Source organism: Lampetra planeri, chromosome 42, assembly GCF_965212315.1.
Source record: "Lampetra planeri chromosome 42, kcLamPlan1.2.h2, whole genome shotgun sequence".
Lineage (NCBI taxonomy): Eukaryota > Metazoa > Chordata > Hyperoartia > Petromyzontiformes > Petromyzontidae > Lampetra > Lampetra planeri.
This window is the reverse complement of record NC_136148.1, coordinates 9,176,837-9,189,595: the sequence shown is the minus strand read 5'-3', so window position 1 is coordinate 9,189,595 and position 12,759 is coordinate 9,176,837. Positions and strand designations below refer to the sequence as shown.

The following is a 12,759-nucleotide window of genomic DNA, read 5'->3' as shown; positions in this document are numbered from 1 at the left end:
TTCCACCACGTTCCCGGTGCATCGTTGCACGGGGCTGTGCTGTTGTTGTTGTCGTAGTTCTTGTTGTTGTTGTCGCCGTGCGTCGCAGTGTGTCGCTGGGTGAGTGGTGGCATAGCGGTTCGTCAGGGCGTGGCGACGCTTCAATTAAAATCAGTTCTTAAGCTCGCGACGCACACTCCATTTCCTGAAGTTGACAGGATCCCGGGAGTCACTAACAAACACACTGAGCTACTTTCTCAGAAACCTAGGTTTGATTTCTGCCATGCAAGTTGGAACCTGTCCTAAGCCTCATCAAGGTTCACTCAGCCTTGTGTGGTTCCCGGCCACACCACCACTTCGTGTGTCACGCCACACTCAATGGGTGTTTGCTGATAGCACTCGCCCGTCTGGTCTGTAAGGTGGGGAGATCTCCGGTGATCTTTGCATGCTTAGCGGCCGTGTGGCGTGATGATTATATGTACGCATGTTGAACTTCTTTCGCACAGTACGTAGCCAACCGTGCTGAACAGAGGTGCGGGGGAAGGACAACAAACTAAACACATTGTGGCTGCATTGTGGTAACATCCTAGTAACTTAAGGTTGAATTTCTAAAGGCCGCACGGGAAATGGGTGACCTCTACTTGGCCTGGACCCACCCGAGGTTAGCTCAGCCCGAGAGTGAATAATCGGCAAGGCGTGGGGTAGTATGGCAAGAGCAACACTTGGGAGACAGAGATGGCCAGGCATGCACGGTGCTGGCATGTGTGCTGTTTCGGCCTGAACAGCCACCATCAGCATTTGCTGTGACAGTTCAGAAGGCTCTTCGGTGGACTGTTGTTGTTTTCATTCCGATGTTTACATTCATGTGTGTGCATGAGTACACGTACAATGCCAACTTTATATTCTGTACTTCAGTCCTGTAGCATTCGCTTCAGCCCGCTTTTAAATTCTCAGTCAAGTAGAAAAAAAAGTTGATGCGATATTTAACAGCGGTGGCGGTTTTTTCTCAAAGTTCGCCAGGGCCGTGAACACCGTAACCATGGAAACACTGCCCCACCGTCGTGTTTCGCTTTTCCCATTTACTTAGATTTTGGTTCCCGTACCACGGGCTTTTCCCCCCCTCTGAGTGGTTCTATGCCCACCCATGAACACGATCACGCTACAGGGGTTGCCGTACGTTGTATGTATGCAGCACGCATCATTCTGTTTCACCGCCTTGTGCCATTCAGCTCCACGCATTCATTCCCTGTTTTCGGGGATCGCCATTGACCGCAGCACTCATTGAGCAAGGCCTCGCATTGTCATCGAGTGGATTGTCCGCAGCTTGCCACCACCCCGCACCGTCGACCCATTCGTCAAGCGCGCCACCGTCGCACGCCACGCATCTCCTCGCCCCCCCCCCCCCCTCCGAGAGCCACGTGCGTCAACCGCGGATGTTCTGGTCGCCTGCCTGCCGTTGCCGCCGTGCCACGTTCCTACTACAAGCTGTGCCGTGTGCGCCAGGCTTGCCACGGACGAGGGGAGCCTCCCGGACGTGGGCATGCAGAGAAATGGAGCGGTAGGGGAGCAGCCGGGAGGCGTGGAAGAGGGTGCGGTGGGCGAGAAGGAATCAGCGGAGTACTCCACGGAGGACCGGGATTCCCCGCCGCCCGACGGAGGTAAGATTCGTCCCACCGCTGCGACGACGGGTGCCGCTTGTGACGACGATCGACGATGCGGCTACGGGGTGTGCAGGCAGTGCAACTGCACCGGTGCCCACAAGCCGGAGGGGCTCCGGTGCCGTGCTCCGAAGAGGTTGTAGCGGTGTTGGAGAGAGCACCGCGTGTGTCGTTCCTCCCACCAGGGCCCATGCCAACAACGCGACACCTATGACTCCTGCGATGGCAAAGTAACCACAGTGGGTTTAACACGTAGGCTTTTACGATCAATATTATTATCCATAATAGAAGTTCAGGCTGGTTGTAAGTAACGGCGAAACGTCGTACTTGAATTATAAATGTTGTGGGTTTACTCTCCAACACACCGGTGTGCTGAACTAGTAACGAATTGTCATGTTTTGTTTACATGACAAACCGTGCTAATTGGTTGTGTCGGGTGGTGGTGGCGGTTTAACGACACGTTTATATTTACTTGATCTAACCAAAAAAAACCCTCTTATGGATCACCACAGGGGATTGGCAGGGATTGCATTGCTGTCTATGGGACCCTCTTTTCACCTCATAATCTCCAGGCTGTCTCCGCCGGTGGTGGAAATTCCACATTCCTATTACCTATTTTTTTATTCCATCGTCTTACGTGACCACTCCATTTTCAACTGTAAAGGCACCCGAAGCTGTGTGGACCTCAGGCCGTGCCAGCCGAGAGTGTGACGTGTCATTGCTGACACGCGGGCCCTTTGATGAGAGACACCCTGGAGGGTGTGAGGCCGTCCCCCTGCTCCAGCGAGTGTGGGGCAGTGCTATATTCATCGGCGACCCTGAGCCGGTGCTGGAACATTCTACATTCCCATGGCTGGGGCCATCCTCGATATAAATAAACACTTGTGAAGATGGCACTGACGCGTGGAGAGGTAGGTGCATGTTTGGAATTACTTCGAGAGACAGAAAAATAGGGATTCGCGAACACACGCAGGTGAAATGCTTGAGCAGAGTAAGCACAGCATAATTTTGCCTTCAGCCAAGCAAGTTTGCTGGGGCTGGACGTAAACTAAAACTAAACTTTTTTTATTTTACCAGGTAAGGCCCACTGAGCTACGTAGCTCTGTTTTCAGAAGTGACCTGGCCTCAAATGTAACTCAACGAAGTGGCTTATCACGTGTAAATTTGTTTCTGCCAAATATTCTAAACGCATGTTTCCAAACATGGAGGGGAAAACCGGAGGACCCGGAAAAAAAATCCACGCGATCAGGGGGAGAGAGACACCGCAAACTCTGAATATACAGCAGGCGCCAGGGTCGGGATCGAACCCGTGACCTGCATAGCAGGCAAGGGAGATCGCCACCGTGGTGCCCAGGACCTGTCACCAGAAGGGACGATGGCGGATCGTCGAGACTCACAACGGAGCGACAGCCAAGGGAGGGAACGCACCGGAAGGACGTCGAGTCTGAAAATGGAGCGATGAAATCGGCTCGCGTGATTTGGAGCGTGTCGGTGCTCAGTGGATCGTTGCATTGCGGGACTGTGGGGCTTGGGGAGGCCTTCATCCAGCAGTGGATAGATCTTTTGCACCTAATGTAGCCAATCGTGCTAATCGGAGGTGCGGGGGGAGGACACTAAATACAAAAAGCAGTTCTAAAGAAATTAGTTTATCAATCTAGATGATTAAAAAGTGCATAGGTCCAGTGGGCTTTCTAATATCGTAAGGAAGAGCGTTCAAGACAGCCGCAGAAGCGCACCTGAATGCGCGCGATGCAGTGATGAGTAAAGATGGCACTGATGATCCAGAGTGCACACTTTTGCCTTGACAGAGAAAGAAGAGGATGAGGATGAGGACGATGAAATGGAGACGGAGGAGGAGGAAGAGGAGGAAGAGGAGGAGCGGAACAAGTGGATGCTGGTGCTCGACCGGCTGACGGTGCTCTTCCTCAAGTCGGTTGACATTCTGCGCAAGGTGCAGACCCTGGTCTGGCGCATCCTGGAGCTGCACATCATCAAGGTCGTCTCCTTCTACATCATCTGGATCTCCCTCAAGGACGTGAGCACTCGCACGCAGCAGGCTGCTGCCCAGCGTCCGCGTCCGGTTCACGCGCGCCTCCAGTCGGTGGCGGCTGAGGGCTCAACCCTCTAGGCCAGGGGTCGGCAACCCGCGGCTCCGGAGCCGCGTGCGGTGGCTCTTTAAGGGCCGCATCGTGACGTCATTCATTAACAACCCCAACGTCTCGTATTCATATTGCATTGCGGCTCTTCAAAAATTTAGTTATTTTTTCGTACCGAATTCTAATAAAAAAAATCTTCTTGTTATTTTGGTTGCTGACCCCTCCTCTAGATGGTTCGAAGCCAGGCCAATTGCTCTCGATGACAAAGCTCCTCGCTTCAAACGTATCTCCAGACGAGTAGCCCACTCGCTCGTTCAGAGCTCGACAGGACCACGTGCTAAGTAAACAACACACACGTGTGTTGGTGGCTGTAGAATGCGTGGCCGCTTATTATGCAGATCAAGCACCTAGCACTTTGGGAGAACAAACAACAACACGTTGTACAACACGGACACGCCTCAGGTGACGACGACAGCCTTCCCTCGCCGCATCAGGTTCATGTTAACCCTTCGCTATTGATGTCTGGTTAATGCTAACCGCATCCAGTTCATGTTAACCCTTCTTTCGCGATGTCATCGCTTGGGACACTGAACCTATCGTTTTGCCGACCTCCCGCTCTGAGTAGCAGGAATCGAAGCTCCTGCTGCTGCTGCTGCCGGTGGTGGAGCACGCGGTGGCGCTGGTCGTGTGTGCGCGCTGTGCAGGTGTCCCTGATGAACTCACTCTTCCTGGGGCTCTGGGTGTTCGCGCTGCCGTGCGTGCGCTTCCGGCCGCTCGCCGCGTCCATCAGCACCGTGTGGGCGTGCGTGCTCATCATCTGCAAGATGATCTACCAGCTGGACACCATCGACCCCATCCACTACTCCAGCAACTGCTCGGTGGTGCGGAGCGTCAGTCGGGGACGCTTCGCGCGCGACGCTGGGACCCAGACCATTTCTCCGCTTATTCTACGCGATCGGCGACTTGCGTCGCAACGCATCTCAAACATTTGAAAGGGCGTTCCCCGTGTCAGCTGTCCATGTGGTCACAAGGTGACCTCCAGCACCTGGCCTCCAAACGGGCGCTAGTCTGCCAGCAGGGGGTGATGATTGCTGCTGTGTGTAATACCTATTGAGTCATTTGCCAAATGTGGACAATAACGCCGGCTGACAACAATGGCGTTTTAAATGAAGTCGGGGAGATGTTTAACGTCGCTTTGGTTGAACTGTGTTTGTCTGTGTGTCCGTGTGGGGAGCGGCAGTGTAGCGGTTCGTGCGCTGCGCTACGAACCTGGTGGCCCGGGTTTGATTCCCGCTCACGGCCAAGACCATTGACGATGATCTGAACAGGTCCTGGGCCTCCCCTAGGTCGACTCAGCCTCAAATTAGTACTTGGTGTGATGTGTAAATATCGCCACTAGGGAGACAAAGGCGTCCGGGCGTGGTGTTGGCCACCCACCCCCTCGTGTGCCGTGCCGGCCTCCATAGGTGCTAGCTAACAGCACTTGCCTCAACAGTCTGTTCCAGGCTATACGGGGGATCTTTGTCTTTGTTTGTGTCTCTGTGTGTGTTCATGTGCTTGCTCGATGCGGCGTGATAGCCACTGCTGAATGAGACGTCGTTGGAGACGGAGGAGCTGCTGCGAGGCTCCACACTGTACGCTGGGCCCGTTGATCCCCTGCCTTGGGTCGGGATTCGCAAATCACGGCCGGTGTTCTCCTACATCCGGGTACGGCGCCCATACACACCCCACACACCGCCATACGGCGCCCACACACACAATGGTGTGTTGGAGAGTAAATCCACGAAAATTACGATTTTGAGTCCTGTTACGTTTCACTGGTCATTACATCCAGCATCATCGGGCGATTTTGCCAGAATTAGCAAAAGTAATTGACACGTTTTGTTTACGTGACAAACCTGACTGGTTGGTTGTGTCGGGTGGTGGCGGGTTCACGACACATTTATGCTTACGCGATCTAACCCAAAAAACCTTGATTATGAATAATATTGGTCGCGAAAGCCTCCGTGTCAAACGGAGATAGTGTCTCCATCCTCACATACCGCATAGAGATCTTTACCTGTACCTGGAGACAAGGCATATCCACGTCATCTATAGCATAAGCCTGGGATAATTAGGTTTGCCTTCAATGTTCTATGCTGCCACCCGGGAACTTTAAAGGTCTCACCGTGCCTCTGCTACAGAGCAGCGCTCTTCATCTCCGCGGAAGAAATTCCTTCTTGGCGTGGTGAGGCCCGGCGTTCTGTTGGCAGGCCACTGTTGGTTACCCACGTGATCGCTCCGGAATCGTATTGATCCTGGAGGGATTACGGGTTGAATCTACCCAAAGCAGGGGTTTGAACTCCCGACCGTCCGGCTGCTGCGGGCTGTGGCAGCGGAGGTCAGCGGCGCGAACGTGAGGCCGTCGTTGCTACTGAAGTGAGAATTGAGAGGCAGCTGCTCATTTCGATTTCACGTCCCTGGACCAGTCGTGGAGGTTTCACATTCCTGTGCCAGGGGCCAAGGACACCCACTGTTCCTCACCAAGTGGTACCGTTTTTTATCGAATCCAGAGACACGATGGGCCGAGTCGCCTCCCCCCCCCCCATCGCAATTTGACCTCGCTCGTCATACCGCTGGGTGCGCGCGTGGCCATCGCACGATGACCCCCCCCCCCCCCTGCTTGTGCAGCACCACGTGGTGGCGCTGGCGCTGCTGGTGGTGGAGATCACGGTGATGAGGCGGCAGCTCTACCACCGGCTGCACTTCGGCCTCACGCCGCCGCTCATGAGCACCGTCTTCGAAAACGTGTCGCGGCGCAACCTGGACGAGGGCATCGTGGGCTGCATCAAGTACTTCATCAACTACGGCTTCTACAAGTTCGGCCTCGAGGTAGCGTGCCGCTGCTCGCTCACCAGTTTGCACCACTTTACGGCAGGATGTACAGGCATGGTGTGCATGCATAATATATGTGAATTACCCCAGGCTAGGATATGTTAACTACCTCGCCTGGTGTGTAGGAGGTCGCGGGTTCGATCCTGACCCTGATACCTGCTGTATATTTGGAGTTTGCGTGTCTCTCTCCCCATGGTCGCGTGGATTTTTCTCCGGGTCCTCCGGGTTTTTCCCTCAACATTTATGATCAACGTCATTTACCACGTGATAAGCCACTTCGTTGAGCTATCATTTGTGGCCAGGTCACTTCTGAAAAAGAGCTGCATAGCTCAGTGGGCCTTACCTGGTGAAATAAAAAATTGTTTAGTTTAGTTCTACAAGTTGGGCCTCGAGGTACTGCGACCACTCCGTGGGTCCGGTGCAGGCGGCCGCGGCGTCCTCATGGATCGGTGGCGCCTGCTTTTGCCGCTGCCCGTAAATTAGCGGATTCTCAAATCCGTCCATGCGGAGCGTGTGGCTGTTTCTCCTTGTCCGTGTTTAGTTTTCCCCACGCACTCCGGTTTCCTGCCACTTGCCAAGCACTCAGATTCGGAGTCTTTATGTAAACTGGAGGAGGAATCCGATGAGCTGTAAAGCTCTTTTTCACGGATTTTCCATTAGCGTCACGGGATGAACAACAACAAACGATATAATAGTGCAGAACAGAGGCAAGCAATTCAATAAAAATAAATAACTTCATCGTGACTTAAAGCTTTCGCGACTGCAGGAAATCATTAGTTGGGTCTTTCGGTAAAGTCACGTAGATAGGTTCAAAGAAAATAACAAAGTAGATTTTTGTTATTTTCTTTGAACCTATCTACGTGAATTTACCGAAAGACCCAAAAAATATAAATACATATAAATGAAGTGCATAAGTACAAAAATTCCTGCCGATTTGTCAACACCAAATGTAAACAACAGTCGCAGACCACAGCAAGACAACAACACACAGTCCCTCAATTAAATTGCACATTAAAATTTAACTGTCGATACAAGAGGGGGGTGGGGAGGGTAAGGATCAACGCTACAAATCACATTAACAAATGTGGTTCTATCCAGCAACTAATCTTCCACTTCAGGATATCAATCATCCCAATCCACAGGACAATAAACAAAGGGGCGTTAATTGTTGTATTGGTATTGTAGTAGGGCACGGCTGTGAGATACCACGATGACATCAAAGTCTCACGGTTGCAGCACAGAAGTCTCAAGTGTCCGCCGAGCGCTTCGGCCTAGAAGCAAGTTGCCGTGTGTGAACGCGCCGCCCGTTCCCCCGCCCGTTCACCCGCCCATTCCCCCGCCCGTTCCCCCGCTCGCCCGCGGCCAGATCTGCTTGCTGACGGCGGTGAACACGGTGGGCCAGCGCATGGACCTGTACGCGTGCCTCCACGGGGCCTGCATGCTGGCGCTCATGGCCCGCCGGCGCCGCAAGGCCATCGCGCAGGCCTGGCCGCGATACTGCCTCTTCCTGGCGTCGCTCATGCTCTTCCAGTACCTGCTGTGCATCGGCATCCCCCCAGCTCTCTGCAAGGGTGGGCGCACGCAAGCCACCGCTTCTTCGCTCGGCAGTCGCGTACCACCCCCCCCTCCCCCGCCCCCCCCCCCCCCGTGAGGGCAGCAGCAAGAGTTGGTGGATCGCCACACGAGTGTTGCGAAACTCCGAGGAACCTTACCGTGGCTTGCTAGGGAAAGGCGGTACAGCAAAAACGTGGACTCGAGTTGTTCCATCCGTTTGGGATCGAGTGTTTCCCCTTTGCACGCGTGGGTTTTCTCCGGGTGCTCCAGTTTCCTCCCACGTGTAAAACACTCTTTAATCGGTTGATAACACCTCAGCATATAGAGGACCGCAGAGTATGGGCATTTGTTAGCGCCGGCACTTTGCGCAGCTGCATCCCTGCGCCTCTGAGTTGTCCTCTACGAGAGTGAACGAATATTGTGCGGCACGTTACAAGTTGACATTCTAAAAGACTTTATATTAAACTGATAAGCTACATGAGCACCTTTGTTCGTGGCGATGTCTCGAACGTTAGATGTTTTTCTCTTCCGTGGTCTCACGGTCGAAGGATTCGTCGCGAAACCGTTTGCGAGTCGATAGCATCCTGCCCAGCAGCATCGTCTTCAAAATGTTGCCCACAAAGGCTATCTTACGGAGGGTTCTAGTGGGTGGAAATGTGAGGGTGCCGGGCCCCGGGCCACGTAGCCGGTGGGTCAGCGTGGGCAACCTAACTTGCAACGGCCTCTGGTGACCGCCGGCCTCGTGTGTGGCGCGGCGGCTCCCTGCTGCGGAGTGACGTACGGAAGCGACGCGGTGATTAACCCTTTCCCATCATGATGACGTACGAATACGTACGTGGACGTCATCAGTGTTTCTTCCGATTGCGTTTTGATGACGTTTGTACATTCTGTTATCAAAACCTACGCCATCGGATTGGAATCGGAAGTAAAAGGCCATGCGGGAGGGTGCCTGGCACAGTTTGGCGCCATCTATTATAGAGTGCGGTCGTGTCGCTCTGGTTCTCTGCGGTGAGAACAATGTCTTTATAAACAGCGGCGCTACGCCTCTCTAAATAAAATTAATGATGAACTGCTCGCGCGTGCCGAGATTCGGTGGTGAACGGGACACCCACCCTGCCACTTGCAAACGTCTTGGAACGGGGAAGGGTTAAGGAGGGCAAGAGGAGGAGGCGTTCCTTTTGGGATCGTCATCGTTCCTCTATCTTACCCTGTACGCAGATTAGATAAAATTAAAATACTGTCCGAATAATATGATTGCATTTTTACTACACTAAAATGTAAGGTAATCTGTAATGAGAGTTTTATATGAGTTGTTGAGGAGTAACCCCCCCTCCACCCCTGTGCACGCGCCCACCGCGTGCCGCTTGGACACTGTGCGTGCCGCATGGACACTGTGCGTGCCGCATGGACACTGTGCGTGCCGCGTGGACACTCTGCGTGCCGCGTGGACACTGTGCGTGCCAGAGTACCCATGGAGGTTCGCCGGAGCCACTTTCAACTCCAACCTCATCAAGTGGCTCTTCTTTCCCGACTTCGCAATGAGACCCAACCCCATCCTCATCATCTGTGAGCAACCACACCTACTACTCCCCTACCACTCCTGCACCTCCTCACGCGATGTCATATCTCCTCATCGGTCACCGCACCTCCTCACCTGAAGCCACAATGCATCGTTACTTTTATTTAGCGCTCTTCAGTGTCCGGACCTCACAAAGCACTCAAGGCACCTCAGCAACCGAGTTTCATACCTCGCTATCACAGAAAACACCTCCTCCACCTCCGTGTTCCTTCCTCCCTCCCCCCTCCACCTCCCCTGGCCGTGCGCGGCGCCCTGTGCGCGAGGGCCCCTCAGACGACTGCATGCTGCTGCTGGTGGCGTCGCTGCAGCTGTGCGTGTTCGAGGAGGAGAACCGTGCGGCCGTGCGCCTGCAGGCCGGGGACAACGTGGAGGTTTGCTGGAGCCTCAACGCCGTCGACTTCAGCTCCGACAACCCCGTGCCCGACTTCATCCACTGCAAGTGGGTCCATGGAGCTGACGGCCGATGGCGATCAAGAAAGAGCATTTCGATATTTTTGCGCCAACGTTGTCACCGTCTCATCTCCTCGCCGATTCGTGTTTTACGCCGTCCCATTGAATGCAGCGGAAATCCACCGTAAACGTGCGTGAAGTGTGAATCGCGCGTGTGCGCTCGCTCATCAATCGTGCGTCGTCAGCGAGGGACCGTTGCGCCAAACGCGTGACCTCTTGCGGCAGCATTCGCGTAAGCCACTCTTGCTGTCTCGAGTGATTTGTTGGATCCTCAGATCATGGGGGTGGCGGCGACCACGGGGATGGCGTTGCCGTTCCTTCCGTGCGTGTGCATGGAACTTTGAAAATGTTTTTTTTTCGTCTCCTGCAAATGCATCCCGATTGTGCTACGGTGGTGTACTTCCACGGGGCGGAGACTCCGTTCAGCATCCTTGCCAAGCGGTGGTCAGCACTCAGTGCAGAAGCATATTTAATGTGAAGGTTTTTTGTTGTCTTTGTAATGGCATTGGTGACCGAGCTATAGCCACCAGCTTGCCACTCTTAGGCAGCCAGCTCATCACCTCCGATTTAGCACGGTCGGCTACGTACGGTGCGAAAGAAGTTCAACGTACGTACGTATATACGTATGTACATACGTACGTACGTACATCACGGGCGGCTGCCCCGATTCACTCGGCGGCGCCGGCTCAGCACGCCGACCTCTTGAGCCCCCGGGCCCGCGCTCTTGCCGTCCTCTCCCAGGTCCTACCTGGACATGATCAAGGTGATCCTCTTCAGCTACCTCTTCTGGTTCGTCCTCATCGTGATTTTCTTCGCGGGCACCATGCGCATCAGCTTCTTCTGCATGGGCTACCTCGTGGGCTGCTTCTACTTCCTGCTGTTCGGCGGGCAGCTGCTGCTGCAGCCGCTGCGCCGGACACTGTTGCTGTGGGACTACATGATCGCCTACAACGTGACCGTCATCATTGTGAAGAACGTGCTCTCCGTGAGTGCCGCCCGCACGCACGGCCGCCCCACCGGACGCTGGCGGTACTCACAAGTGCTGTGTAATTGTGCGTCCGCAGGCGATGTTGAGCCACGGTTCGTAAGTTGGCGAGCCTATTGCTAAAGTCGAGGTCAAGATAGGGCACTGAGCTCAATCCCCCTTCCACTTACCCCGTGGGCACCTGGCCTCGGGATTGTCGTTTGCAGAATATCTGTACCCCTGCCCCTCATCGCTCGTCCGTGTCAATACACTTGTACTCACTGGCAGAGCCAGGGGGGAGGGGGGGCTGGCACGTGCCCCCCCAATGATCCGATCAAAATACATAATTTCGATCGGATTATTAGGGTTTATTAGTAATAAATCGGCATTTTGCGACTGCCACTGTGTTGCATATTATTACGTGCCAGGGACTCTATGAGATGATAGAACAATAGTCTGAGTCCATAATTGGCAATAAGTAACGGCAAAGCGGTTATAAGTGACTCACAGAATTGCCCGCAGTTGCGTATACAGGACACGACTTCCCTGAAGGCATTCACCTTCAGCGAGCGCCAAGCCGAACACACGGTGCGGTTCGAATTCGACCCTCGATCGATGGCTGCCATCGCCACACGCGCGTCGAATTAAAAGCAAGGGACAAGTCCTTACTTACTAACAACTCCTCTATCATTTTTCATTGCTGGAGGGGTTGCCCCCCTTATCTGAAAATCCTGGCTCCGCCATTGCTTTTATTCTTAGTTAATAACAATTTTTTTCATTAGAAAAATGGTGAGGTCAAGAGGTCGTCACAGTCAATCTCGTTGACGCTCGCTACCCTTTGTCAGTTCCCACTGCACGGTTGACACCTGACCTCCAAGATCTGTTCTAAGAGTACCCCGCGAATTGGTATTGGATCTTTTATCATTAAGGATTAAAGATAACACGTTTCAATCTTTATTTGAAGCTTTTGTGACTGCAGAAATCCACACTCTGGTTCTTTCGGTAAAGTCACGTAGATAGAAAAAATAATAAAAGAACACGACGTTTCGGTCGCAACACAAGCGTCCGTCATCAGGTGAGAAATAATGATCTGCTGTTGTGGCTTTATATAGGCAGGGGGGGGGAAGGGGTGGGGGGTTTGTAGAGTCGTGGCTGCAGGAGTTCAGGGGGGGAGGGTTTGTGGCGTACAGGGACGGTTGGGGGCTGGAGAAATTAGCATGTCCATGAGCTTGAATTAGTAAACGAAAACAGCACGGGTGTAAGAGTGAGAATCATAGCAGTTAAAACGTTTTAACTACTGTGATTCTCACTCTCACCCGTCCCTGCACGCCACAAACCCTCCCCCCTCTCCCCCCGTGAACTCCTGCAGCCACGACTCTACGAACCTCCCCCCTTCCCCCCCCGTGCCTATATAAAGCCACAACAGCAGATCATTATTTCTCACCTGATGACGGACGCTTGTGTTGCGACCGAAACGTCGTGTTCTTTTATTATTATTTTTATCTACGTGACTTTACCGAAAGAACCAGAGAGTATAACACTTTTCCTTCGTAAACTTAGGAACCGGGATCCTGGCATCGATTAAATAAGTGGCACTTCCTGAGA

At 53.5% G+C, this 12,759-nt stretch overlaps 1 protein-coding gene across 1 annotated transcript in view; it reads left to right on the top strand.

Annotated features, from left to right (window-relative positions):
* Positions 1-12,759, top strand: part of LOC144732241 (piezo-type mechanosensitive ion channel component 2-like) — a 135,790-nt gene that overhangs the window by 64,337 nt on the left and 58,694 nt on the right. Inside the window, exons 18-26 of the mRNA XM_078613639.1 lie at positions 1,483-1,637; positions 3,446-3,672; positions 4,438-4,614; positions 5,312-5,440; positions 6,404-6,604; positions 7,974-8,178; positions 9,626-9,727; positions 10,014-10,179; positions 10,932-11,175. Coding sequence (XP_078469765.1) covers positions 1,483-1,637; positions 3,446-3,672; positions 4,438-4,614; positions 5,312-5,440; positions 6,404-6,604; positions 7,974-8,178; positions 9,626-9,727; positions 10,014-10,179; positions 10,932-11,175 — 1,606 coding nt within the window. The remainder of the gene's footprint in view (positions 1-1,482; positions 1,638-3,445; positions 3,673-4,437; positions 4,615-5,311; positions 5,441-6,403; positions 6,605-7,973; positions 8,179-9,625; positions 9,728-10,013; positions 10,180-10,931; positions 11,176-12,759) is intronic.